The following is a 26,481-nucleotide window of genomic DNA, read 5'->3' as shown; positions in this document are numbered from 1 at the left end:
GGTCTATGTGAGAGCCTTTCCAACTAATGTTAGAATAGTGCACTTAATACCTTATATTATATTCTGATTTACAAAAAGCATAATATTATTCCATTCATTTCTAGAGAAACCCAAATTAATGGCAGCCTTTCTCTTTTCTTTCTTTCTATGACTATTTTATTTCTGTCCTCTTTTATTTCCTTTTAGAGCTCCAGAAGTTGCTTTAACACAAATATGCAGTGTTCCAGGATGACACGGTGGCAAAAAACAATCTAAATGAAAGATCCTGGTGAACAAGACCCCAGCAGAAGGAACAGGCCATCAAGGAGAGAGGCGCCTTTCTCGAAGGGAGGAAGGAACCTCCACTGTGATACGGCCTTGACTAAACAAGTTCAGAGTCGGTGAACTCAAGGGGCTTCCATAGCCTAGACAGCGCACAGCAAGAGTCTCAGGTGATTGCTGACGTCATAAATAAGAGTGCCAATTGTTAAATCAACAACGGGAGTCACTGGGTACATGCTCCCCACGTAGGATCTCTGTCCTTAATGTGTTTTACTATGAAACTTGAAAACACTACTAGTCGAACAATACCCTATACCTTGTGCGGTTGTGTGAGTATAGCCTGTTGAAATCCTTGCTTAGTATATACTAAGTTGATCTTCAGTATATGAAGGTAATTGAAAATGAAACTCGATAAAGGGCGGGATGGGAGAGGGAGAGGGAGAAGGGAGGTCCACGGGAGGGAGGGAGGTTGTGTGTGGGGGGGAATCCACAACAATACATAAGTTGCACTTTGTAAATTCACATTTATGAAATAAAAAATAAAAAAACAAATATGCAGTGTTCAATTTGTATTCTTTTTGCTTTTTTTTTTAACTTTTATTTAATGAATATAAATTTCCAGTGTACAGCTTATGGATTACAATGGCTTCCCCCTCCCATAACTTCCCTCCCACCCACAACCCTCCCCTCTCCCGCTCCCTCTCCCCTTCCATTTGCATCAAGATTCATTTTCAATTCTCTTTATATACAGAAGATCAATTTAGTATAAAGATTTCAACAGTTTGCACCCACATAGAAACACAAAGTGAAACATACTGCTTGAGTACTAGTTATAGCATTAAATCAAAATGTACAGCACATTAAGGACAGAGATCCCACATGAGGAGCAAGTGCACAGTGGCTCCTGTTGTTGACCCAACCAATTGACACTCTAGTTTATGGCGCCAGTAACCACCCTAGGCTGTCGTCATGAGTTGCCAAGGCTATGGAAACCTTCCAAGTTTGCCGACTCTGATCATATTTAGACAAGGTCATAAAAGACAGAGTGAGGATAGTAACCAATGATCCTAAGAGTGGCATTTACCAGGTTTGAACAATTATACAGCATTAAGTGGGGAAGAGGACCATCAGTACACACAGGTTGGGAGTAGAGCTGAGAGACAGAGAGAGAGAGACTGAGAATAATATCAAATTCACTGGTTCATTCTCTAAATGCTCTCAAGGGCTGGGCCTGGTCTTAGCAAAAACTGGGAGCCAGGAATGCAATCCAGGTCTCCCACATGGATGGTAGTAACCCAACTAACTAGTTGAGCTATCACTGCTGCCTACTAGGGTGTGCCTTAGAAGAAAGCTAGAGCCAGATGAGTTATGAATTGAACCAAGGTACTCTGATACAGGATAGAGATGTCTTAGCTGTCATCTTGCATGCTAGACCAACCACCTGCACCTAAACCTGTATTCATTTCATCTTCAACTCAAGCATATTTCTCTATCAGCCAAGGTTCCTGAAGAAATGGAATTCTGCTCAAATAGTTCAAATGAAGATAGTTTAATAGAGGGAGGAGGGCTGACAGGGTAAGGGGTAGAAAAGGCATGCTGAAGCATCCAGAGGTTAGTAATGCTTGGGTTTGAAGGGGCAAAATGACACTCCTAGAGATCAGGAGACTTGGGCTTTGGAGGCAGGGGATGGGGTTTGGGCATCAGCAGGAACTGCTGTTGTAGATGCTAGTAGCTGTTGTCACAACTGTGATACTTAAACAGGAAAGAGAGATAGAGAAAAAAAATGCCCACTGCTTTTGTCTTCCTGCCTTCCATTTTCTTGAAAGGAAGCCAACAATGTCCACAGAGGCCCATCTTCCAAGCACAGAGAAGGGGAAGACAGAGAATGGATGGGGATTAGAGAGGTGGCTGACTTTAATTTTGCTTGACTTGCTTTTTGACTTTGTAAGGGCTTACTAAAGATACGTCCTCAAGCTTCTGTGGAAATGAAGATTTGCTGAGGGAGGGTCCAAGGAGGGAGGGAGCATGTTCCAGGCAGCATTGAGGTAACTTGGAATGATCCTGAAGACAATCACTGATCCAGGCTCATGGTTCCATGAAGTGTCATCACTTCCACTTTCAGCTAGACTCTCTGTAATGCTTCGTGAGCCTTCTGAAGATCCCAAGTCATTTCCATTAGAAATATTTCACATTTAAATCCTCTTTTTGGTGGCTCATCTATGCACTATTTCTCCATGGGGCCAGGACCTTACCTCCGGCTTTACATAGAAAAGAGAGATCAGCCAGTTTTCCCTCTCAGCAGAGACCTAATATCACCACTACTTTCCTTATGTCTTCTCTCTATCTACAACCTTTGCTCTTATTTCTAATACCTGACACAAAATATTGGCATATTCCTCCTATCCTAAAAGGTGAGAGCAAAATAACAAAATCTACCTTCAACATCAGTTATCAGTCTCCCACCCACTCCCCTGAACTTTCTCTCATGGACAAGCTTCTTGAAATTATGGTCTGCCCTAAATCTATGACCCAATGCAATCAAATTACTCGAGAACATTGGGGAAATTCTGCAAGATATTGTTATTGGCAAGGACTTCTTGGAAAAGACCCCAAAAGCACAGGCAATCAAAACCAAAACTGACAAATGGGATTACTTCAAGCTGAGAAGCTTCTGCAGTACAAAAGAAACACTCAGCAAAGTGAAGAGGCAACCAACAGAATGGGAGAATAATATTTGAAAACTACGCAGCTGCTAAAGGGTTAATATCCAAACTCTATAAAGAGCTTAAGAAATTCAACAACAACAAAACAACCAATCCAGTTAAGAAATGGACAAAGGACATGAGCAGGCATTTTTTCAAGAGAGGTAACTCAAACAGCCAACAGACAATAGAAAAAAAAATGCTCTCTTGCCATCAGGGAACTACAAATCAAAACCACAATGAGGTTTCACCTCACCCCATTTAGAATGGCTCTCATATAGAAATTAATAAACAACAAATGCTGAGGAGGATGTGAGGAAAAAAAGTACCCTAAACCACTGTTGGTAGGACTCTAAACTGAAACAGCCAGTGTGGAAGACAGCTGGAGATACCTCAGAAATCTGAATACAGACCTACCATATGACCCAACCATCCCACTCCTGGGAATTTACCCAAACAAAATAAATAAGCATATGAAAGAGTTATCTATACCCCCATGTTCATTGCAGCTCAATTTACAATACCAAAGAAATGGGATCAACCAAATGTCCATCAACTGTTAACTGGATAAAGGAATTATGGTATATACACACTATGGAGAATATGGAATATATATACTACTCAGCTGTAAAAGAATAAATGAAATCCTGACTTTTGCAACAAAATGAATGCAACTGAAAACCATTATACTTAGTGAAATAAGCCAGTCGCAAAAAGACAGATACCATATGTTTTCCTTGATCCAAGGCAACAAATAGAGCACCTAAAATGTAATATATTGGAGTGAAATGGACACTTTGAGATTTGATGATTTCTTACAGCCCTGTCTCTTCTGTCAAGGAACAGTTTTTTTTTTCTTCCTACTATTTGTTGAACTATTTTTGTTAATGTAGGGTTAACTTTATGATCATTAAGTAAACAGAATATAGATCTTTGTAAAAAATAAGAGTTGGAATAGGAGAGGGAAGAGAAAGAAGGGTTGGAGTGTGGGTGCAAGGGAACTGGGTAGGGTGGGACATATCACTGTGTTCCTAAATCTGTATATATGAAATACATGAAACTTGTATATCTTAAATGAAATTTTAAAAAATAAATCATTATCTGCATTCACCGCTGATTTCCTCACAACCCACTCAATCCCTAATCAACCATGTTCTGGTTTTCACTCACTGTTCCACCAAAGGCACTATTGGTTGTATCACAGTTGACTTCTGTAATGCCCGAGTCAGCAGGTGCTACTTTGCAGCACTTCCTGCAACTGACCTCTCCATTCCTGGACTTCTTATTTTCATTTCATCCACTGGATTTCCTGGATTTCATATTATCCTCCTAGGACTTTCTGCTAGCTTCTTCTCTGGCTTTTCCCCTCCAGTCTATTCAGTCTAACAGCATGGCAATCTATTTCACACTGGAGCGCTCTCTCTTGAGCTTCAAACCTATTTATCCAGTTGGGTACTTCATAGCCACCTCACACTATATGTATCTGAATAGAGTGCTTACTTCTCTGCCAAGAGCTCAGTCCAATTACCTAGTTCTGAAATTCACTTTACACTATTTCTTCTTTCTTCTTCTCATTTGGTTACTTAATTGTGAAAATTCTGCCTCCTGAGTGATTCTTTAATTGATTTAAAGAATTAATTTAAGCTCTTTTCCTTTCCAGTGTCAGGGTCCTCTTCACGTTACTGTTGTTACCATAAATTCCAGTCTACTTGCTGTCCATCTTCAGCACTCAGTTCTTCCCTTCTTATTGATGGCAAAGAGAATTTTTTGTGAATTTAATCACCAAAACACCCTGCTTACGATTCTTTGTTAGCACCCTGTCACCTTTGTGGGAAATCAGAACCACATATGTGGGAACACAGGTACATCATTCCCTCACCTACCTCTGCAGCCTTTCCTTACCTCTTCTTAGCCCCACCAAGATAAATTCTTTTTATTTTAGTCATAGTTCATTGCTCTCTCTGATTTTCAGGACTTGATCAAATGCTCTCACTTGTAATTCTTTGCACTGACACGTGTTCTGCATCTGTAAAACCTTAACCAAATTTCTACTTGTTTTTATGACTGAGATCACAGGCATGTACTTTCATACCAGCCATTTAAAAGGAAAATGCAAAAGACATTGCATATTTAATAATCTGCTCGCATTTCTGTTTGTCCCTTAAGACTCGTCGCACAACCAAGAGGCCTTCTTTGACCTTCTCCACATCTTTCAGTCTGGACCAGGTGACCCTCTTCTGCACTCACCTGGCACCAAGATTGTTCTCTGCAGGCACAGGGATCCTAGAGTTTCAATTGTTTGTTTACTGGCCTGAGTTATTCATTATGCTGTGCACATGGACTGCTCTTTCATCTCCATAGTCCCAGTCTAGCAGCAATCCAGATACCCTACAAATATTTATAGAAATGAAATGAAATCCTCCTTCATTAAACACTTCCAAGATTTGCCAAATTGCTTTACTTCATGCCCAATAACTCTAGGGAATAAGAAAGGGTAAGATTTCTGGAATGACCAATGGCAGTCTTGTCATCTGTCAAGAATGCTGTGAACTCTGCTTACCTGGGTCTTTGTCCTAACTTCACCACCAATTCTACAAATTTGTAACTTTTACCTTTATGAAGTTCTGGGCTATGATTTTTCTTGTCTCTTCTATGTTGGACATTCTGTGACTTAACATATAAAGAATAAAATATGCACCTTTAATGAGCTTAAAGTGCAAAATTCCAAAAGAGCATTTGGAAGGATTGTTCTTTCAGGAGAACCAAGTATAAGAAATGGAAGGGCAAATGGACTGATAGTCCTAGAATAATCAGCGTGACCACTGAGAGATGGCTAATTAGCTCTTAGCACATTCTTTCAGACCTGGCCTCTGGCTAAAACCATTTTTACAGCTTCCCTTGCAGCTAAGGGTGTCTATGTAATTCTGACCAATAGGAAGAGTGACTTCCTTTTCCCTGTTCTGCTGGCTGAACTTTAGAGATAGATTTGGAAGTTAATGGTGAACACGGCAGAGCTTAACACTGAAAGAGCCTGTTTTTCTGTCACTACCAACCTGCCATAGATGTCCTGGACTTTTACATGAGAGAGAAATTTCCTCTTTAAGTCGTTGAGGTTTGAGGTGATTTGCCACAGTAAAAGCAAACAAACAAAAATAAACAAGGAAGGAAAAAAACCCAACAACATCCCTACTAAAATAGTAACTAGTACATAAAGATATTTTACTATATTCAAAGTACACTGAAAAGAAGGAACAAAGATAATTTTGTTGAAAGAAAAGTTTGCATTAACATTTAATCCAATAATTTATTAGGGAATTTGCAACACTAGAAAAATACTAAAGCATATTTCACATTCTACTTTATCATAAATATCCCAATGCCTAGAGACAGATTGAGAAGGCATTTATTTAGCAAGGCAAATTGTAATCCAATAAACTGGTTATCTACTGATTGATCATAATGAAGATTCTAAAACATGTTACCAAAAGAATTTCTATTTTCTATTCAGTAATTTCATTTACAAAGAAAAACACCATGCTTCTGGAGCTCACACAATACAGACTGTGAAGTTATGAAACATTAACATCTTTTGCTGCTTTTCAGGGGATGGAAGTGATTATGCTTAATAGTATTATCCAGAAAGTACCCTTGTGCCAAAAAACAAATGAGCCATTATCAGATTGGCTCCAAAGAGGAAGCAGCTCAGAAGCATCCAAAGCACCCATCTTTCCACCAGTTCATGGTCAGCAGTTTTGGTCTCCCTGGAGTACTGTTCTCCACTGAGTTGGAGTCAGAGGGAGAGCTGCAACACTGAATGTCCATAACAAGCAAAACATGAGGACCTAACACAGGGAACATTATCACAGGGAAGAAAACTTTGTTATAATGAGTTGATAAACAACCAGCACCTAGAGGCTGCACTTTGAGCTAGTGCATAAGGAAAACTAAAAATATTCTATTAGTAAGGGGCAAGAGCTTAAAGGAACTTCTAGCAGGTACTTGAACTTCTAGCAGGAGAACTATTTTATTAACTACACACTGACTTGTGATGGAAAGATTCCAAACCAACCTTGGAACCTATGGCACATCCTTTAAGTTCCCAAGCTTCCCAATACAGACAGCATCCACGTCAACCTAAAATTCACGAGTTGAGATGGCTCCTTCTTATCTTTGGGCCTTCTTGTGAATGGGACCTGCCTGGACTGTTTGGTCAAGGTGTGTGGTGCTGAAACTATAATTCTCTGAACTTGACTTTTGATGGGGTCCCGGGATGAGGAAGGGTGAAAGAGAGGCAGGAATACCAAAGAGTCTGATTAGAGAGTCTTTGAAAACCAAATAGAGGACTCCTGGATTCCTCTAAGAGGCAGTAGAAAGCCAAAATAGGTTTTTGAGTAAGGGAATAACATAAACCTTATTTTCAAACATCATTAGAATGAGGAAGGGCTAGAGAAAGGCAGATAGAATGGAGAAAACTACGTTAATGTGGACTGAGAGGAAGAAGTTCTGGGGACAAATGTTTGTTGCAGCAGTTAAGATCCCATTTTGAACACCTGCCTGCCATAACAGAATGCTTGCCAAGGACTGATTCCCAACTCCTCTTCTGATTCAGCTTCCTGCTAATGTGGCTGTATGGCAGCAGATGATGATTCAAGTGATCGTCTTAGGTGATCAGAGTTGGCAAGGCCCTAGGGGGGATTTCTACCCCTCCTTTTATATTTGGTTAGCGCTGCTATTTGCTTACCCCTTATGGTGCTTATTCATTGTGTGCAGGTTGAGTTTCTCTAATTCAGAAACATGGACCCTGAATTGTGAAATTTTGTGAGCACTAACATGACACTCATAAAGTGGATTTTGAAGCATCTTGAATTTTCAGATTAGGAGTGCTCAACTAAAATGCTGCAAAACTCTGAAATCTGAGACACATCTGGTCACAAGCATTTTTGACAGGAATACTCAGCTGTTGTAATTTTTTATGGATAAACTCCTTTCCCTTCTAAATTGTAAGCTATCCTAGACAGTTTCTGTTGGCCAATGCTCGGGGCACATGCTGGTCATTCAAGCAATGCTAGGTGAATGAATGAAGGCACACATCCTTGACCACTTTCTGTGCAACCTTGTGTGTGTGTGTGTGCGTGTGACAATTTAAAGTTCCCTTACCTTTTGCTTTCTATTCTTCATTGGCTCTATCAGCTTCTCTAAAAATGACTCACCATCGTGACTCATTATCACCCTGGAGAAGGGGACCAAATTAGGTTTCCAGTTGTACCTGTATAAACTGCTCCTTCCTTTTGTTGTCCTGATATTATCAGTTCCCAAAACAAGATTAAATCTTCAGTTTTTCTTAAAAGCAATTCTTGTCTTTGCCTAAATGAGTGGTAGATTGGAAAGTACAGTTTATGGAGTCAGGCAGAGTACGTGAGAATTCCAATTGTGTTGTAATCACGACTTTGTGTTGGTTAGCTCTGAACTCAGGCTGCCCAATCTGGACCTCATTTAGCATATCTGAAACATGGGGGCACCAACTGCATAATGTTATTGAGAGAATTATTAATATCTCTATAAATAGTTACATTAAGCATTGATACATACTAGCTATTTTATTCCCCTTCTAGGTACTTACTAAGTGCCAAGAGCCATGCAGTGTCTATCCTGTTGCTTTATTCCTCACAACAAACTTAGTGAGAGTGGTTCTAATATTACCTCCATTGTCCCAGATAAGGAAACTGGGGGTCTGAGAGGTTAAGGAACTTGCCCAAGGTAACACAGATACTAAGTGCGGGAAAGCAGAAATTAAAACCCAAGCAGTTAAACCTCAGGATTTCTGCTATATTGACCAGCACAATGAAGCTAATGAAAAAGCAGTTCTCAAAAATCATAGCCATGTAATAATTCTGCAACATTCCTGGATTTTATTGTTTTACTAATTTAAATCTCTTACTTTCACCAAAAAAGAATCTTCCCCAATTTCCTGTGATGCAGAAGATCTTTATTTTTTTGCCCTCTGTATCACAGTATAATAAAAGAGGAGGTCTCCTCCCAGGGAGATGAGGGAGAAGAAGAGTACAGAGTGATGTTTGCTTGCACAGTCATCTCACTCCCCGCCTGCCATTGTTTATCATGGCCGTGTTTGACTTGGCATTTGTAGTTCCTGAGGTCCTCCAACAGTAGACTATCAGTAAATATCATTTAAAGTCAAGTGCTTCCCTCATTTTCTCTATTTGTCTTGTGCATTTTTAAGTCTCCCTTATAAATGTGTAATTTAATATACTGGTCTGCAAATGTATCAGTTTTTATCATCGGATCTTTTTCTGAGACACTTAAATTTCCCATGTACTAAGCAGCTATTACACAACTATCAGTAGTTTATATGTAAAGAAGACCAAGTTTATTAGCTGCTCTCAGAAAAGCGTGCTGTTTCTGCTGCATATTCTGCTTTTTTATTCATGTTCAGGGTCCTACAAATGATTATCATATATTATAAGATTCAACCAAGACCTGCAGAAATATGTGGTTATTTCAGAGTTTATGCAGAACATGGAACTAAAGGATAAATTAATTTTGGTGCACAATTATTTGAAATCCACACAAAGATTTTTTTTCCAAACATGCATTTACCATGAATTTTGGAAAACCTCTGACTTCTACGTGAAAGCAAGAACCAGGGCTGGTTTGTAAGTAAATAAGAAAATTAAAAAAAAAAAATGCATCAAGGGACAATAGTGAAGTGGCTTAGAGTGGTAACTCTGAATGAGCAAAGGCAGTCAAAAATAATATAAAATACTATTCTCTTATGCATTCCCATCAGAATCTTGTCTGCGGAAAATCTAAACTTGCAGAAAGTAGTTCCTGAATAAACAAAGCAAAACACTCTCAACCCTGAGTAGCATTTGTCTTTGGTGACAAGAGAATGATATATAGTTCATGAAGCAAAGTTCAAATTCCTCATTTTTGATGACAAGTGTACTCAAAGATGTTTTGGTTTGAAAGCGGCCCTCGACTTTGGCTGTGAGGCTCACTTCTTCAGCTTCCAAGTGTGTCATCTTTTCTTCCACCTCTCAGACATGTGGTAATTTATACTTTGGGGACCAACTATGTGGCAGCTGAGGAGAAAATGGCAATTACTACTTTTATTTCAGAACACAGAGAGGGCAGGACGACTTCCTCCAGAGGGGTTCCAGTTGCTGAAAATTCTGTATGAAAAAGGTGCCAGCTCTGGCCTCATTTACACTACCAAGTGGTGCTTAGGGATGGACGCGTACCTGCTCAGCTGAGGCAGGCCTGGCGAATTATCATCAAGGAGTGCCATGCACTGCAATCATTACGGCAGAGCCACAACTGAGTGGAGGAGTGAATGCCTAAGTCCCACAGGCATGTTTAAATTCCTGATAAGTGTTTATCACATGACCTGACATCAGCCAGGAGAGTCAGCAGTAACCACTAGCTTGCACTGTCAGTCATGAGACATCGGCTTCCTCACCAGATCCCCAACACAGGTGACAAATTACAGGATGTAAAGCCTAGACCTTGTATGCCCAGGAAACCAAAAAGGAGACCCTCAGATGTTAATTCCTTTCTGTCCCTCCTGGAATCCTATTCCTATCTACAGCCCCTACCTCCACCAATGCTTCCACGCCCATCCCACATTCTTTACAATGTAGGACAACTTTTAAAAATTTCCTTTGCAATCACTTTATCCAGGGGGAACCCTAAAGGCAAGTGCCCAGCTTGTTTGGGAGAGAAAGGGAAACGTAATTCTCTTTTCCAGGGTCACACTTACAAATTCTTCACAGTATTTCTAAAACAACTTTTTGTTAAGACACCGTGTACCTCCCAGTCATAATCCAGGTCTAGGCGAAAACTTTTCTCAAATGGTGATTCTGGGGCTCTAGTGGAGAATTAAAAAGATTTAAGACACTGTTTTTCCTCCTCAGTAAAAAGGAACTGAACTGGAGGAATTATTTAAGATTCTTCCAGCTTTAAGATGCAGGCGTGCTGTAATTTCCAGATTCAAAGAACTACCCCCTGCAAATCTGAGCCAAGCACATGCTGCCTATACCACAGCAAGCCTTCAGGATAATAAGAACATGCATAGCAACACACTGCTTTCTACCCAGGCCTGTGCCTCCTTTACAAAGCCATACACAAAGTAGTCTAACCTACAGAGGGAGAAAAAAAAAATGATTGTTTTTCTCCTGTGTTTCTCCTTCAGAAAAAATACCCATCATTTTACAGTTGGCTACTTTTATTCTGCTTATTTTAAGTTGAATCATTTGCATTGCTGAGGTTTGAAAGTGTTTCTGATAATCATCACTCTGCAAATTAACAAGCACCAAACTACCCCCCCACCCACACACTCAGTTCTTAAATTAATCACCGATGAATTTCAACCCACTGCTCCTACAGACAATTCTGAAGGCGAGGCTTTAATTTTCAGGTCGTAATTCACGTGGTACAACAGCATCTTTCACATTGAGCATCCACCAAGGCAAATACCGCACACACTACCCCAGAGACAGAATCCCATTCAACACCGGCTCCACTGCTGAGGTTGGCACTCTATAAAAAAAGTATGAAAAGCCAGACCTGTGCCCGCAGCCTTCACTCAACCAAAGAGCTGTGAGCTGCCTACATTTCACACACAGGGCCAGGAAAGGGTGCATATTCACGCAGAGATCACAAGTCAGACAAAGAGGGGCACCCTCTAGGGCACCCCACAGCCACTTCACCCCAAGAAGAGTTGCGCAGAGTATGAAAGTTGCTCCACTTACCCAGCATAGCGGTTGTTATAAAGGTGGCTGTGCCCTGGTTGCAGAATCTTCAAAAAGAGCCAGCAAAGGGGCAGAAAAGCTGCTGTCCGGCTCCTGGACTTCCCAAGAAACTTCATAGTGGCTCAGAGAGAGGACTTGCAAGTCGTGAAAGCGTTCGCCCCACCCGAGGAGGCTGGAGGTGGCTGGCAGCACCCCCTGCACACCACACACGTTCTCTGGGAGGCGGGTGGAGGGAAGGCTCAGGAGGGAGCAAAATGTGACACTTCTTTCTAGCCACAAGAAAGAAAAAAAAAGTTTAGGCAGCCGAGGAAGGGAAGTTGCTTTAAGACTTGGTCTTGGGACAAGCAGCAGCAGCAGCAACAGCAGCGCAGCCCAGCCCAGCCCAGCCCAGCCCAGCCCAGCCCAGCCTAGCTCAGCAGCTGAGCCTGATTCTTAATCAGACTCCCCTGCAGGGGCCGGGCCTCCCTGTGCTGACTCATGGCAGGGGTGCGCTGGGTGCCGCTGGCTTTGGGTAACTTCTCTCTGGTTTTGCTTTCTTTGTTTTTCCAATTTGAGGCCCCTAACTTATTTGGCTGATCTTTCTCCCCCTACTAACTTCTCCAGCAGGAAGACCCTATCCTAATGCAAACGATTTGTCTGAGGATGAGCTAAGCAAACAGGCACAGGATATTTCAGGCTTATGTTTTTGTTTTTAAAGATTTATTTGTAAGGCAAAGCAACAGAGAGACTGGGAAAGACAGAGATCTTCCATCGGCTGGTTCACTTCTCAAATAGCCCCAGTAGTTGGGGCTGGGCCAGGCTGAAGCCAGGGATCAGGAACTCCATCCTGGTCTCCCACATGGATAGCAGGGACCCAAGCACTGGAGTCATCCTCTACTGCCTTCTCAGTCACATTGGTAGGAAACTGGGTTGAAAGTGGAGCAGCCAGGACTCAAACGAGTGCTCCAATATGGGATGCTGGCATCACAAGCAACAGCTAAACCCATGGTACCACATCACTGGCTCCAGGCCTATGTCTTGATCTTCCATGACAGATTTCTTTATGGGTATTTCCAAAGTTGTTACTGAAAGTCTGGTCCTTGCCAATGATGCTAACTCAGAATAATAAGGTCAAGGTTTGGCGATAAAGGAAAGAGAGAGTTTAATCACCTTCCTATAAACCAGGAGGGTCACAGACTGACATCTCAAGAGCCACTGTTCTTGGGTGAGGTTGGTTCCGGGTTTTTTAAGGGGTTGAGAAGGGAAGGCTGGGTTTGGGAAAACAGAGCACAGCAGCACTCTGAGGTAGGATGCAAAATAAATGGTCAAATGCTGAAACTAGTTACAGGGTTGGATTATGGGATGTTTTTTATTCACCTCCAAATCAGGTGGGGCTGGTGTTGTGGCATAGATGGTTAAGCCACTGCTTTGGACACCCACATCCCCCATGAAAGTGCCAGTTGTAGTCCTGACTGCTCTGTATCCCATCCAGCTCCCTGCTAATGTGTCTGAGAGAGCAGCAGAGGATCCCTAAGTACTTCGATTCCTGTACCCCTATGAGAGACTGGGATGGGGTTCTGGATTCCTGGCTTTGGCATGACCCAGACCTGGCTATTCTGGCCACTTGTAGAGAGAACTATCAGATGGAAGAAACCTGTGTGTGTGTGTCTTTCCTTGCTTTGTGTGTGTGTGTGTGTATTGGGGGTGGCTATGCCTTTCAAATCAATAAACCTTATTTCTAAAAGAAAATCAAATGGCCCAAAACCAAAACAAGAAAGTCAGGTAGTTCCTTGAGAAACATGCTTGATCTTAGCATAGGTGGCATTTACCAGCACACTCTGCAGGGGTGAGTAGTTAGAAAGCATTATTTGGCTGGAATCTGAAAGAGACACAGCGTATGTAAGAGATTCGGGTGCTCCTTAACCATGATGAGGTTCGCTTGCCTTAAAATCTCCAGCGAGCAAGGCTTATTGTTCCCTTAGTCCCCACACCCATTACACCCTGTAATAGGATGCGTGCATGTACAGGGGAAGCTGTGGCTCCTGGGTGGGCACAGTCTACCAGGGTTCCCCGCTCCTAACTGTGAGGGAGGAGGCAGCAGGTTTATTAGACCGCATGGGGTTCTGGGTATGCAATTCCTCTTCAGCGGCTCCCATACGTGTGGCTATTTCAGAGTTTCTTTTTTTTTTTTTTTTAAATACTTATTTATAAGTCAGAGTTACACAGAGAGAGGAGAGGCAGAGAGAGAGAGAGAGAGAGAGAGAGAGATCTTGCATCCAAATTGACCACAGTGGCCGGAGCTGTGCCAATCTGAAGCCAGGAGCTTCTTCCAGGTCTCCCACGTGGGTGCAGGGGCCCAAGGACTTGGGCCATCTTCTACTGCTTTCCCAGGCCATGGCAGAGAGCTGGATCGGAAGTGGAGCAGCCGGGTCTAGAACCAGCGCCCATATGGGATGCCGGTGCTTCAGGCCAGGGCGTTAACCCACTGCACCACAGCGCCAGCCCCAATTTTCAGTTTCTATAGAGGCTAGAGGACCTTCAAGTGCTTTACCACTGTGGCTGTGCATCTGGACCATTTAGGAGTGCAGCCCTTCACATCGGAATCCCTGGGGTGGGCTCAGTGGTTCTGAAAGCTCTTCTGCTGATTCCAGTGTCCATGGTGGTCTGGAGTAGGGCTTCTCAAACTTAAACTGCATCTGAAGCACCTGGGGATCTTGCAACTCGATGAAGTAGGTTGCAGCTGGGGCCCGAGATGCTGCCTTAATAACAAGCTTCTAGGTGATGTTGGTACAACTGGTCCTTCAGCCATGCTTTGACTAGCAATATTTAAAGATCTCTTTATTTATTTGAAAGTCAGTTACAGAGAGAGATGAAGAGACAGAGAGATCTTCCCTCTGCCTATTTATCCCCCCAGATAGCCTCAACGTCAAGGTCGGGCCAAACCAAAGCCAGGAGCCAGGAACTCCATCTAGGTCTCCCATGTGAGTAGTAGTGTTACTGAAGAAGCTAGGGTTCTTGTCTTTGCGCAAGAAAGAATTCAGGCATGAGACAGAGAGCAGGGGAAAGCAACATAGCAAGGTTTATTAGGGTAGGGACATCTGTAAGAATGGATGGGCACCTCTCCAGACAGAACCTGAGAGAGAGTGCCCAGTCGCTCGGACTGGGGGAGAGCGAGGTTACATGGTTGAGTGCAGAGATTACACCTGGGCAGGCCAGGCGGACGGCTCAGCAGAGAGGCAGAGGACTAAGCGTGCAGTCCAGATGAGGCCGGGGTTTTTAAGGAGATGGGTCTTGCCTTCCACCTCTTCTCCTCCTGGAACAAAGGACTTTTTGGATGTAAATACGAAAAATTCCTTTCTAGCTTTTCCCCCTGAAGTTATCAGACAGGGGGAAGCCTGGCTAGCATCACCTGGCCTTAGAGGAGCCTTAGAGGAAGATGGTAGGGGCAGGGCATATGAAATGCAGATACTGGGCTGCACCTGGAAGGTTATCAGGATGACTTTGAGATGCGGATGCTGGACCTAGATGTCAACTCCTTAGGCCTTTGTCACACAGACATAAGCTCATTTCTGACTCCCTACCTAACAGTAGGGGCCCAAACCTTTGGTAAATCCTCCACTGTTCTTCCCAGGCCATTAGTGGGGAGCTGGATCAGAAGTGGAGCAGCTGAGACACAACCAGCACCCACATGCAATGGTGGCAACACAGGTGGAGGCTTTAATTGGTACACTACAACATGGACCCGTAAGGTCTGTTCACTCTTCTCTCTAAAGACCAGGGGAAACAAACAAACAAACAAACAAATAAACCTTGGAGTAGTCCATTTCCTTCTCAGATTAATGAGATGTGGGAGGTGAAGAAGGGTTTTAAAAAGTTTATTTAATTTTGGCAGCCATTTGCTCCTACCCTACCATACCAGAAAACCCATTTTACAGCCTGAGCATGCTCTGTTAAAGAACAGCATTATCTAGGGTACCTCCTGTCATCCTTGCACCAAGTCTGGCAGAAGGAGTGAGCCAAAGTTTCTCTGTCATACTAACTCATTTGCTTTTCACATTTCCTGAAGAGTCATGGCCAAGAATTCCTATACTTGCCAATATTATAATAAGAGTACTTATTAGGAGAGAGAGCATCACATCTTTCCCATTTTGTCTACCTGGGCAGTTGAATCCTTTGATGACTTCAATTTCAGGTTCATGATGGAGCAGAAGTGATTTTTATTTGAAACAGTTCTCCGAGATTTTCTTCAGTTCCTCCAGCATTGGTTTGGTTATCCTCTTCTCTGTGTCTCTCTCCCTGATACCCGCACATCGTCTGCTATAGAGCTTTTTCCGCTGAAGTCAGTTTTGCTTGTTTTCCTCACAAGGCTGCCTTCCATTGAACTCAGAATGCATCCCTTTTATCTTTGTACACAGGCAGCTCCTTCTGCCTCCTGGAGAGAACACTTCCGTTACTGAAGGAATGAATTGTCTACAGTCTGTTGAGTGAATGATGAAACTAGCAAGAGAGTCACTCAACAAACACTTGCTCTGAGGCTTCTGTCTCCAGAGAGAGGAAAGAACACCCAAGCAGCAGAGATGCCTTTGGAAGGGGAAGTTCTCTGGGTCTCCTGGTCTTGTTTCCTGATTCATTTATATTGTTGTTTTCTTCCGGAGTTCGTGGTCTAGTGCCTTGGCCTTTCTAAACTGGTGAGGCTGCTCTGCAAGCTTCCCACTGATTTTTGAAGCCTTTTTGACCAGGCCAGGAAAGCCTTTACCACAGCCAGTCAACTGTTGAAATGAGAGGTTACTGTGTAAATAAAACACTTCATCTCTTTGCATTTCATTATGTCAGCGCAATGTATAAATCTGTCATATTATATCACAGCATTAAACTAGGAATGTTCATCTCTGACTAGGGATTAAGCTCATCTTCAAATCATCCTGAAGGATCAGACCCAGGAAGCAGGATCAACAGAGGGTTCTCTAGGCCTTAAAACCAAGATCATCATTTCCTGGACCATCAGAAATGCAAGGGACCCTGAAGACATCCTCTCACCTTCCTAAAAATTTCAGATCAAAGCGAGGCTCTCAAACAATAGAAGCCTTCCTAACAATCTTCCTCTGCTTTTTTAAGGACCGGGTTATCTGATCAAACTTCTCTGGGAGGAGATAAGCTCCCATAAAATGGGTGATAAATAGAGTCCATTTAGCAAGAGGGAGGAGAAGAGAATAGCTTTACAGATGGATTCAAAGATAAAAGTTCCAGTTTTAAGGCAATGAGAGAGAGTGAATTATTAAACCAGTTAGGGATTTAGAACTAGGGAGATGACAAATTCTATTTGTTGGCTATGCCTTTGTCATATTTTAGTGGAAGAATGAACTTCATTAAAAGAAATATTATCATGCAGAGAAAGAAAGAAAAATGCATTTGGAAAAGGAAAATGTCATCCTTGATTGGGGGCCATTGTTGTTCATGATTAGATAATTTTTAATGTGTCTTTCAGAACTGAAATTCTATGGTGCCATGGGGGAAGATTTTGCAAATCCCTTCTTAAGTACATGAGTGAGAGCCCTGGAGATTTATTTGGGTAAAGATGTCTGGAGGAGATAAATGGGTGTGGTTGGGTTTGTAGTACAAGCAACCCTCCCCCTTGCAGTTGGTTTTGTACTCATTCCTCAGTGTCTTACTATCATAGACATTAAAGCCTCTCAGGTCTCTTTTATGGCTTTCTGCCATTGTTCCAACCACTGAGAAAATAGCAAATGTGAAGTTAAGTTTACTGCCTTACATGGTCTAGACAATTTTGGGAGAGGTATTCTGATGTGTCCTTTGGCAACACCTTGCTAATGTTTCCCTCCCAGCACCATGAACTACCTCTTCTGATTTTGAACAATTTGTGTATTTAGTCTTCCTCTTGTCAGCTATCCTTATCATTCTTTTCCTTAAAAGCAAGGCACCTCTGCTATTTTTTTTCAAGGATTCTTAAGATAACACCCTTGAAACATCCCTGCCACCTGCTGAGACTTTCCCTTCTCTAAGTCAAAATGTGCTCTGTTATTACCCCACTTCATACTGCATGGCTCTGAGGCTATGTACCACCTCCTGTTTGAAACTCTTCTCCCTTAGGATCTGGGGCATTGTCCTCTCCTGTTTCTTCTCTTTCCTAATGTTCCTTCTCTAGTTTTTCCTGCTTAAAATGTTGAAGTTTTAATGAAACTAGGCCCACATCTCTCACCATATACAAAAATCCAATTCTAAATGGACCAAGATGAATGTAAGAATTGAAACTATGAAATGATTAGAAGAAAAGTTAGGGAAAACATTTCAGGACATTGGTATGGGCAATATTTTTTTATGAGTCCAAAAGCACAGGCAACAAATGGGACTACATCAAATTATAAAACTTCTGCACAACAGAGCAAACAACAGAGTGAAGGGACAGTCTGAAGAAATGACGAAAATATTTGCAACTATTCTTCTAATAGAGGATGGATAGGTAGAGAACTTAAGCAATTAAACAACAAACAAATGACAAAATGATTTAAAGAAGGGCAAATGATTTGACTAGATGCATCTCCAAAGAAGATATACAAATGGCCAACAAGAATATGAAAAGATGCTCAAAACCACTGTTTATCAGGGAAATCAAAACCACATGAGACACTGTCTCATCCTATTTAGAACAGCTATTATCAAAAAGACAAAAAGTAAATACTGGCAAGAATGTCAAGAAAGGAGACCTCTTATATACTGTTGGTGAGAAGGTAAGTAGTTCAGCCATTGCAGAAAATAATGTATATTTTCCTTGAAATACTTGGAATGTAGCTATGAATATGATCAGCAACCCCACTACTTGATATATATCCAAAAAGAAAGGGACCATCTATATGACAGGGATAACTCAGTCCCTGTTCAAAATAACCAAGATAGATAGGAAATCAACCCAGGCATCTGTCAACAAATGAATGGATAAGGAAACTGTGATTTTTATTCATAACGGAATATTATTCTCTTGTTAAAATAGAATGAAACCCTGACATTTGCAGGCAAAAGCGTAGAACTGGAGATCATTATGTTTAAGTGAAATCAGTAACACATAGAAACACAAATACCATATATTCTCATTTACATGTGGAATCTAAATAAGTTGATCTCAAAGAAGTAGAAAATAGAATAGTGGTTCCCAGAGGCTGGGAGACTAAGGGGAAGGAGAGAAAGGAGAGGGTTGGTTAACAGGTACAAAAATAAAATTAGCTGAGAGTATTAAATTCTGGTGTTCTATTAATATAGCCTAATAGGATGACTATAGTTAACAATAAGGTGTTATATTTTAAAAATTGTTAGTGGGGGGGGGGAGATGTTTTATGGGGACCTATTTTTGGCTTCATTCTCCTGTTGATATTTTTCACTGTAAATGTCTCAGACCTTGTTTGACATTTTAGTGCTGGTGGTGGGGCTGAGAAGAGAAATTAAGACACCACTAATCTTGATGGTTCAATTAATTCTATAGAAACAAATCATAGGTGCTAAGTTGGGGGGGGGGGTTCAGATTAAATGCATAGGGTGTTCTGAGGAAGTAGACATTTAAACCCAAGTATGAGGAGGAGCCCATCCTACAAGAGGAGGGTGGTATGGAGAAATTGAGGGATGGGGACAAGACCATTGCAGGCAAAGCATGTGCAAAGAAGTCTTTTTCAGAATTCATGATACTCCATTAAGTATTTTTGTGTATGTGAAACCGTACTTATACCCCATCTAATCAAAGTGGAAAAAATATTAAAGACAAATGCACAAAGTTACCAGTTGAATAAAAAAAAAACCTCTAGACCTTTTAGAGAGATATAAATGTCTCAGTTTTTTCTAAGCAAAGATATTAATAAAGACAACATGAATCACTAGAATTATTTTAAAAAGAAAGACCATAATCCAGTAGGGAAATAGTCAAGGGCTATAAACAATAATCAAATGAAAAGACCTTGACAGGATGAAGAGCCATGCTCTGGCTATTACGTTTGGCATTCAAGGACCTTGGAATACTTTTCCTCAGTATTAACTGGATACTCCATATGTTTCCCTGCCTTTGTGTTTGCTTATGATGTTTCCTTGTTAATAACAGCCATCTCTAGCCAATAGTCCTGTCTAGGTTCTGTCAAGTTCATCCATCCCTTTGTGACTTAGCTAAGGGCAGCCTCTTCCATGAAGCTATTCCAATCCATTCCTTACTGCATATGAACTTTTTGGTAATTTATTTCTATTTATTTGAGAAAGAGAGAGAGAGAGAGAGATAGAGAGAGAGAGACCTTCCATCTACTAGCTCACTCCTCAGATGCCTGGGAGTCAGGAACTCAATCCAGGTCTCCCATGTGGGTGACAGGGACCCAAGTACTTGAGCCAACCCTACTACCTCCTAGGTTATACAGTAGCAGGGAATGGAATAGAGAGTGGAATTAGGACTAGAACCCTGGAATTGAAGTATGGGATATGGGTGCCCCAAGTGGTATTTTAACCACTGCACCAAATGCCTGCTCCTCCATTCCATTTCTGTCTGCACTAGTCACCTTCACTGAGCAGACAGCATTATTCATGTAAACCCTTATGTTTTAGTGTGTGTTGATACTTATATTACCACTTATTATAAATTCTTTAAGGGCAGGTACAGTCATATTGCCACAAAAATGACATTTTGGCCAATGACAGCATGTGCAACAGTTGTCTCTCCTTCTCTCTCTGCATAACACTGACTTTAAAATAAATAAATAAATCTTTAAAAAAAAGACTAGGTAGAGGAGAAATTTCAGAAATGACAAGATGACAAGGCTCAAAAGAACAGGTGAAAGAACCTGCATTAAGAAGGAAAAGCTTTGGGCCTGGCATTGTGGCATAGTGGGTTATGCCACTACCTGAGATGCGCCACTTCTGATCCAACTCCCTACTGATGCACCTGGGAAAGCAGCGGCGGATGGTCCATGAGAAAGAGAGAGAGAGAGAGAGAGAGAGAGAGAAGCTTTGGCAAGCTGATGTTGTGCCCACAGGCAGGTGGGAAATGAAGGGAGGACAATGTTTTCCTGGTGCTGAAAAGACAAAGAGCACATGAAAAGATGAAAACAATGGGAGAATTTTTCTCAGTTTCTCAGAAAATGAACTGAAGAATATGCAGTAGGAGAATTTGAGATTGGCTTGAGGATATCACAAGGAAAAATTAATTCAGTAAAGATAAAGGAGAAATAAAAACATTTTAAAAGAAATTGTTGATTTGGGGAGGAAAAAAATAAAGTGAAAAATCAATACCAAAATAACATGATTATATATTAAATGAATTTTGGGAACAGGCGATCATAGTTAAAATTGAATATAAACCAATAGACAAACAGAGGAATTTTGTTTTTCAAAAGTAGAAACTAGATGAAGTCATAGTTTGTAAAAAGTTTACCCAGAAAAGAAATTAACATTGAAAAATACTCATAGGAGAAGGTGGCTAGCTTATCTAGGGTCAAAAGAAGAGAGCACATTTGATGGAACAGCACAATTCTTTGATAAAATGTGAAGGTTTTATATTATAGAGGAGGAGAAAAATCTACCAAATTTCTTCAAAAACTTGTGTTTGCACTTGAACTTGTAAGAAAAATGTTAAGACTTTTAAATAAGCAAGGATGGTTGCTGAACATCCTGTCGGGGCAATACTGCAGTCTGCAGGGGCTGCTGGACTTTATAGGGATGCGCAAATTTGTCTCTGAGGATAGGCAAATTTTGTCACTGTATAGTGACAAAACTGAGTAGAATGCAGACAATTTTCATCTTTTCTAATAATTCTTGTTTGTTATAGACATCCAAATAATTTCTGACTGGTGCAAGGATGACTGCCTCTGCACCCTATAAAAAGCCACGTTTTGCTTCCATTTGTAAAATCATGCCACTACTGGGGCTGGTGACGAGGCTGATAAAGCCACTGCCTGCAACACTGACATCCCATGTGGGCACAGGTTCAAGTCCTGGCTGCTCCACTTCTAACCTAGCTTCCTGCTAATGGCCTGGGAAAAGAAGCAGAAGATGGCCAACGTGCTTGGACCCCAAACACTCACGTGAGAGACCCAGTTGATGCTCCTGTCAGCCCTAGTTTGGCCTGACCCAGCTCTGGTCCTTGTGGCCATCTGGGGTATAAACAAGTGGATGGGTGATCTCTCTCTCTCTCTCTTTTTTCTCTCTCATAACTCTGGCTTTCAAATTAAATAAGTAAATATTGAAAGTAATCACACCAAGGGCCAGCACTGTGGCGCAGTGGGTTAATGCCCTGGCCTGAAGTGCCGGCATCCCACATGGGAACTGGTTCGAGACCTGGCTTCTCTACTTCTGATCCAGCTCTCTACTATGGCCTGGGAAAGCAGTAGAAGATGGCCCAGGTCCTTGGGCCCCTGCACCCGCCTGGGAGACCCGGAGGAGGCTCCTGGCTCCTGGCTTCAGATCAGCACAGCTCTGGCTGTTGCAGCCAATTGGGTAGTGAACCATTGGATGGAAGTCTCTCTCTCTCTCTCTCTCTCTCTCTCTCTCTCTCTCTCTCTTCTCCTCTCTCTGTGTAACTCTGACTTTCAAATAAATAAATAAATCTTTTTAAAAAAGTATTCACACCACTCTATTTACTCTACAAAAAGTTGTGGTCCTTTCAGCAAGTAGTAACATCTTTCCTGGTTACCCCATTTAATTAATAAATATAACATTAATACCTGTTCATTTCACATTTGTATAAAGGCCTTTTTAAAAATATTTTTTCACTGCTTCAGAATTCCCACTGAGAGGCTCAGCTGTGACAAAGCTGGACAAACTTCCTCACTGGAAATGGTGCACTGAGGAGCATGAGCATCCTTCACACAGGCAAGGCTTTTCTCAAAACTGAAGTGGCAGTAGAACTCTGCTGATTCCCTCCCTTCCTCCCTAGCTACCTTCTTTCTTTCCTTCATTACTTCTTTCCTTCTTCCTTCCTTCCTTCCTTTCTTCCAGATTGATTTATCTATTTGAAAGTAAGAGAGAGAGAAAGGTCTTCCCTCCTCTGGTTCACTCCCCAAATGGCCACAATAGCTGGAACTGGGCTGACCTGAAGCCAGGAGATTCAGTTTGTTTTCTGTTTTTGTTCTTTTTTTCTTAAAGATTTATTTATTTTATTTGAAAGGCAGAGTTACAGGGAGAGAGAGAGACAGAGACAGAGACAGATAGACAGAGAGATATTTTCTATACATTGGTTCACTCCCCAAATCGCTGCAATGGCTGGAGCTGGGCCGATCTGAAGCTAGGAGGCAGAAGCTTCTTCCAGGTATCCCACGTGGTGTGGGGGCCCAAGCACTTGGGCCATCTTTTACTGCTTTCCCAGGTCCATTAGCAAGGAGCTGGATTTGAACTGGAACAGCTGGGACTCAAACCATTACCTATACGGGATGCCCATTCTGTGGGCGGTGGCTTTACCCAACGCGCCAAACACCAGCCAGTTTGTGTTTTTAAACTAAATTTTGTCAGAGGATGCTTCCGTACTTTGGGTCCTGAAGTCATGACCTGCAACCTAACGTAATACCTAAGTAAACTGAAAGCCTGGTTTGCTAGTATACTTTTGTAACCAATAGCTGAATCTTAGCCAATCACAGTAGCTGAACTTCAGTCCCTCACAGGCATCCTTCTGGTCATACCAAGTTCAAGTAAGGCAAATGCCGATTGTAACAAATGGAGCTGTTTCTGTACCTTCCTTCTGCACATGCTCTGGCTTGGAGCTCTGTGAACCTCTGGTGGTACTGAGTGCTACCCAATTTGCACACTATTCCATGATAAAATTAATTCTGCTAAATTTAATTCATCTAATTTTTCTTTCTTTTAACAGTTTTGAAGGGATCTTCAAAAAAGTTCATGGAAAATGTGTATCATGGAGAAATTGCATGGATTTCAAAAATGTTTGCCCCAAAATAAATTTATCTTTTAGTTCCATTTTGTATGAGCTTTTTGAAGTACCTGCTTATGGCCAATAAGTTGTGACCCACTGATTGTAGCAATGATTATGAAGTTGGCTCATGATCTGATCATTTGGTGATCTTTTGAATATATTTGTTTCTTAGAGATCTAGTTTTTCTTGAGTGAGAGAAGGTAGAAATATGGATCATTCTTCTTTATTGTATGTTTGATCATTTGCCCATTTGGAGTTCAAATTGTTTTGGAGCATCATGCCCAAACAGCTCTTTGGTATCAGTCCTAGTGATTTTTCATATTTCTGTATTTCCTCTTGGCTTATGTATGAGTGAAGTAGAACTGAAGCTACAGGATAACCATAGGTCTATGAGCTATGTAACTGTAGTTCAAATAAGCTTTTACATGTCTTTGAGTGAGTATGTAGTGTTTTATTTCCTCCAGAAGGTACTAACTGAATGAATTTAAAAGATTCTTACCAAAGGAGCTCTGATCTAATCGGCTTATAGACTTGAACTAATAATACCTTTAATATGCTATTTTTAAAAAAAGTACTCTTGTACAAACTAATTTAGGATTATTTTAAGAGTGAAGTTTAGGGACCAGCATTGTGACACAGTATATTAAATTGCTGCTTATAATGCCAGCATTCCATATCTGGTTGAAGTCCTGGCTGCTCTGTTTCCAATCTAGCTCCCTACTAAGGTGACTGGGAAAGTAGCATAGTACTTGGGTCCTTACCACCCATGTGGGGAACCAGGAGGGAGTTTCTGTTTTCTGGCTTCAGCTTGACTTGTTATGAAAAAGGTAAATATGTGTACAAGTAAATTGAATCATTATGCCGACACTATTTCAATAAGCATTGTGTTTTGAAGCATGTCAGCTTGAAGATAATTTCAAAAATCTTTAGAGAACTTTACAATAAAAAGACAAATAATCCAATTAAAAATGGGCAAAGGATCAGAATAGACATTTTTCCAAAGAAATATTCAAATGGCCAATACTTATAATTGCATGAAGAAATGCTCAACAAAATAGTTATTAGGGAAATGCACATCTAAACCACAATTAGATATCATTTCACACATACTCAGATGGCTGTAATCAAAGACACAATAATGGTTGTTCACAGAAATCAGAACCCTCAGACAATCCTGGTGTAATGTAAAATAATTGCAGCTTCTATGGATAACAATTTTGTATTTCTTCAAAAACTAAATGTAGAGTCACCATATTATCCAAAAATTTCATTCCCAGCTTTCATTTAGAAGATTGACAACATATGTTGAAATCAAAATTTATACACAAATGTTCATAGCAGCCTTATTTATAATAGTGCAAAAGTGGAGAACAACTCAAATATCCATCCATTGATGAATAAACAAAATGTTGCATATACATATATAATGGAATATTATTCAGCCATAAAAAAGAATGAAATATTGGTACTGGCTGCAACATGGATGAACCTTGGAAAAAATGCTGAGTGAAAGATGCTAGACACAATGACCACATATTCATATTGCATGATTCTATTCATGTAAAATAGCCAGAATAGGTGAAAGCACACAAACAGAAAGTGCAGCAGCTGACAAGGGAGAGGGAGAAGCGTGGGACGGAAATGACTGCTAGAGAACACCAGGTTTCTTTATGGGGTGATGAAAATCTTACTGAATTGGATAAGGGTAATGGTAGTACTGATGGTGATGGTGCTACAACTTTGTGAATATTCTAAAAACTGCTCAATTGTGCACATTCAAATGGAGAATTTTATGGTATAGGAATTATATTTCAATTCAGAAAAGATCTTTATGGAGCTTGAAAACAGACTGATTAAGCTCATCTAATTGAAGGATTATCACTGAATCCTTAAAAGATTTCTCAGACAGAACATTCAGTGTCGATTGCTATGTAAAATTTTGTTTATGTGCATTTGTTTTTTATATGTTACTGATAGGCTATATCCTTGATTAATCTTTGCTCATTTCAGAAAGCGTGTAAGGCTATCTAAGACAGCAGGTGATCATTTATGAGTTCTGCTTGGTTGTGACAGACAGTTCTCTACCATTCACTCCCAGTAGTTCTCTGTGAAATAGAAGTTAGTTACTATGGTTAAATGTTATAATAAACATCGATGGTTGAGAGTATGAGAAGATATGACTTTGAATATGCTTCTGTTTCTCAAAGAAATAGCATTTTTCTGTGTTTTTTTCCTTTTGTTTTGCTCTTCAGACTCATTTGCACTCTTAACATTGTTGAGGACTCCTGAAGAGTTTTGTTTATATGGGTTATAGCTACTGATATTTACTTATTAGAGGTTAAAATTGAAAATTTTTGACATGCTTATTTATTGATTTGTTTAAAAGTAGCAGTGATGAAAGTGCAATATGCTGATGGCATCTTATGGAATTGGCTCTTCTGGTCTTAGAAAATCTGCCCTAAGGCGAAGTGCCAGTTTATTTCAGAATATTAAAGAGCACAAGGAAAGGCAAAGCTTGGAATGTAAATTTTATTTGCCTTGGTTTATAATGCCTGAGTCTGAAAAGCTATGGAATGTGTGAATAGCTTAGCAAAGTTTGCTCAGCGTTGATGGGCTTGCTTCCTTGGTTTACTGCTTATTGGTTTTCCTTACAATATGAAGGGTTAATCTTTCTAAGTCATGTGCCTACATAACAAAGATTCTATGTTTTATCAGAGTGACTGTGTTTTAAATCGACTTCATTACATTTTAGATTGTTTAAAAGAAATAACAAAGTGAAAGAATCCTTACAATAGGCAATACTTTCACAATTATGATACTTCTTGTGTTTATTTTTTCGTATTTTTAAAAATTTTTACTTCTTTATTTATTA

The 26,481-nt window shown here is 40.8% G+C and overlaps 1 protein-coding gene across 1 annotated transcript in view; it reads right to left on the bottom strand.

Moving 5' to 3' along the window:
• Positions 1 to 11,847, bottom strand: part of CPA6 (carboxypeptidase A6) — a 359,484-nt gene extending 347,637 nt beyond the window's left edge. The window contains exon 1 of the mRNA XM_062189878.1: positions 11,732 to 11,847. Within this exon, the coding sequence (XP_062045862.1) occupies positions 11,732 to 11,847 (116 nt within the window). The remainder of the gene's footprint in view (positions 1 to 11,731) is intronic.
• Positions 11,848 to 26,481: the final 14,634 nt, after the last annotated feature.

Source organism: Lepus europaeus, chromosome 4 (genome assembly GCF_033115175.1).
Source record: "Lepus europaeus isolate LE1 chromosome 4, mLepTim1.pri, whole genome shotgun sequence".
In the NCBI taxonomy this organism is placed as follows: domain Eukaryota; kingdom Metazoa; phylum Chordata; class Mammalia; order Lagomorpha; family Leporidae; genus Lepus; species Lepus europaeus.
This window is presented reverse-complemented; position numbering and strand designations above follow the sequence as displayed.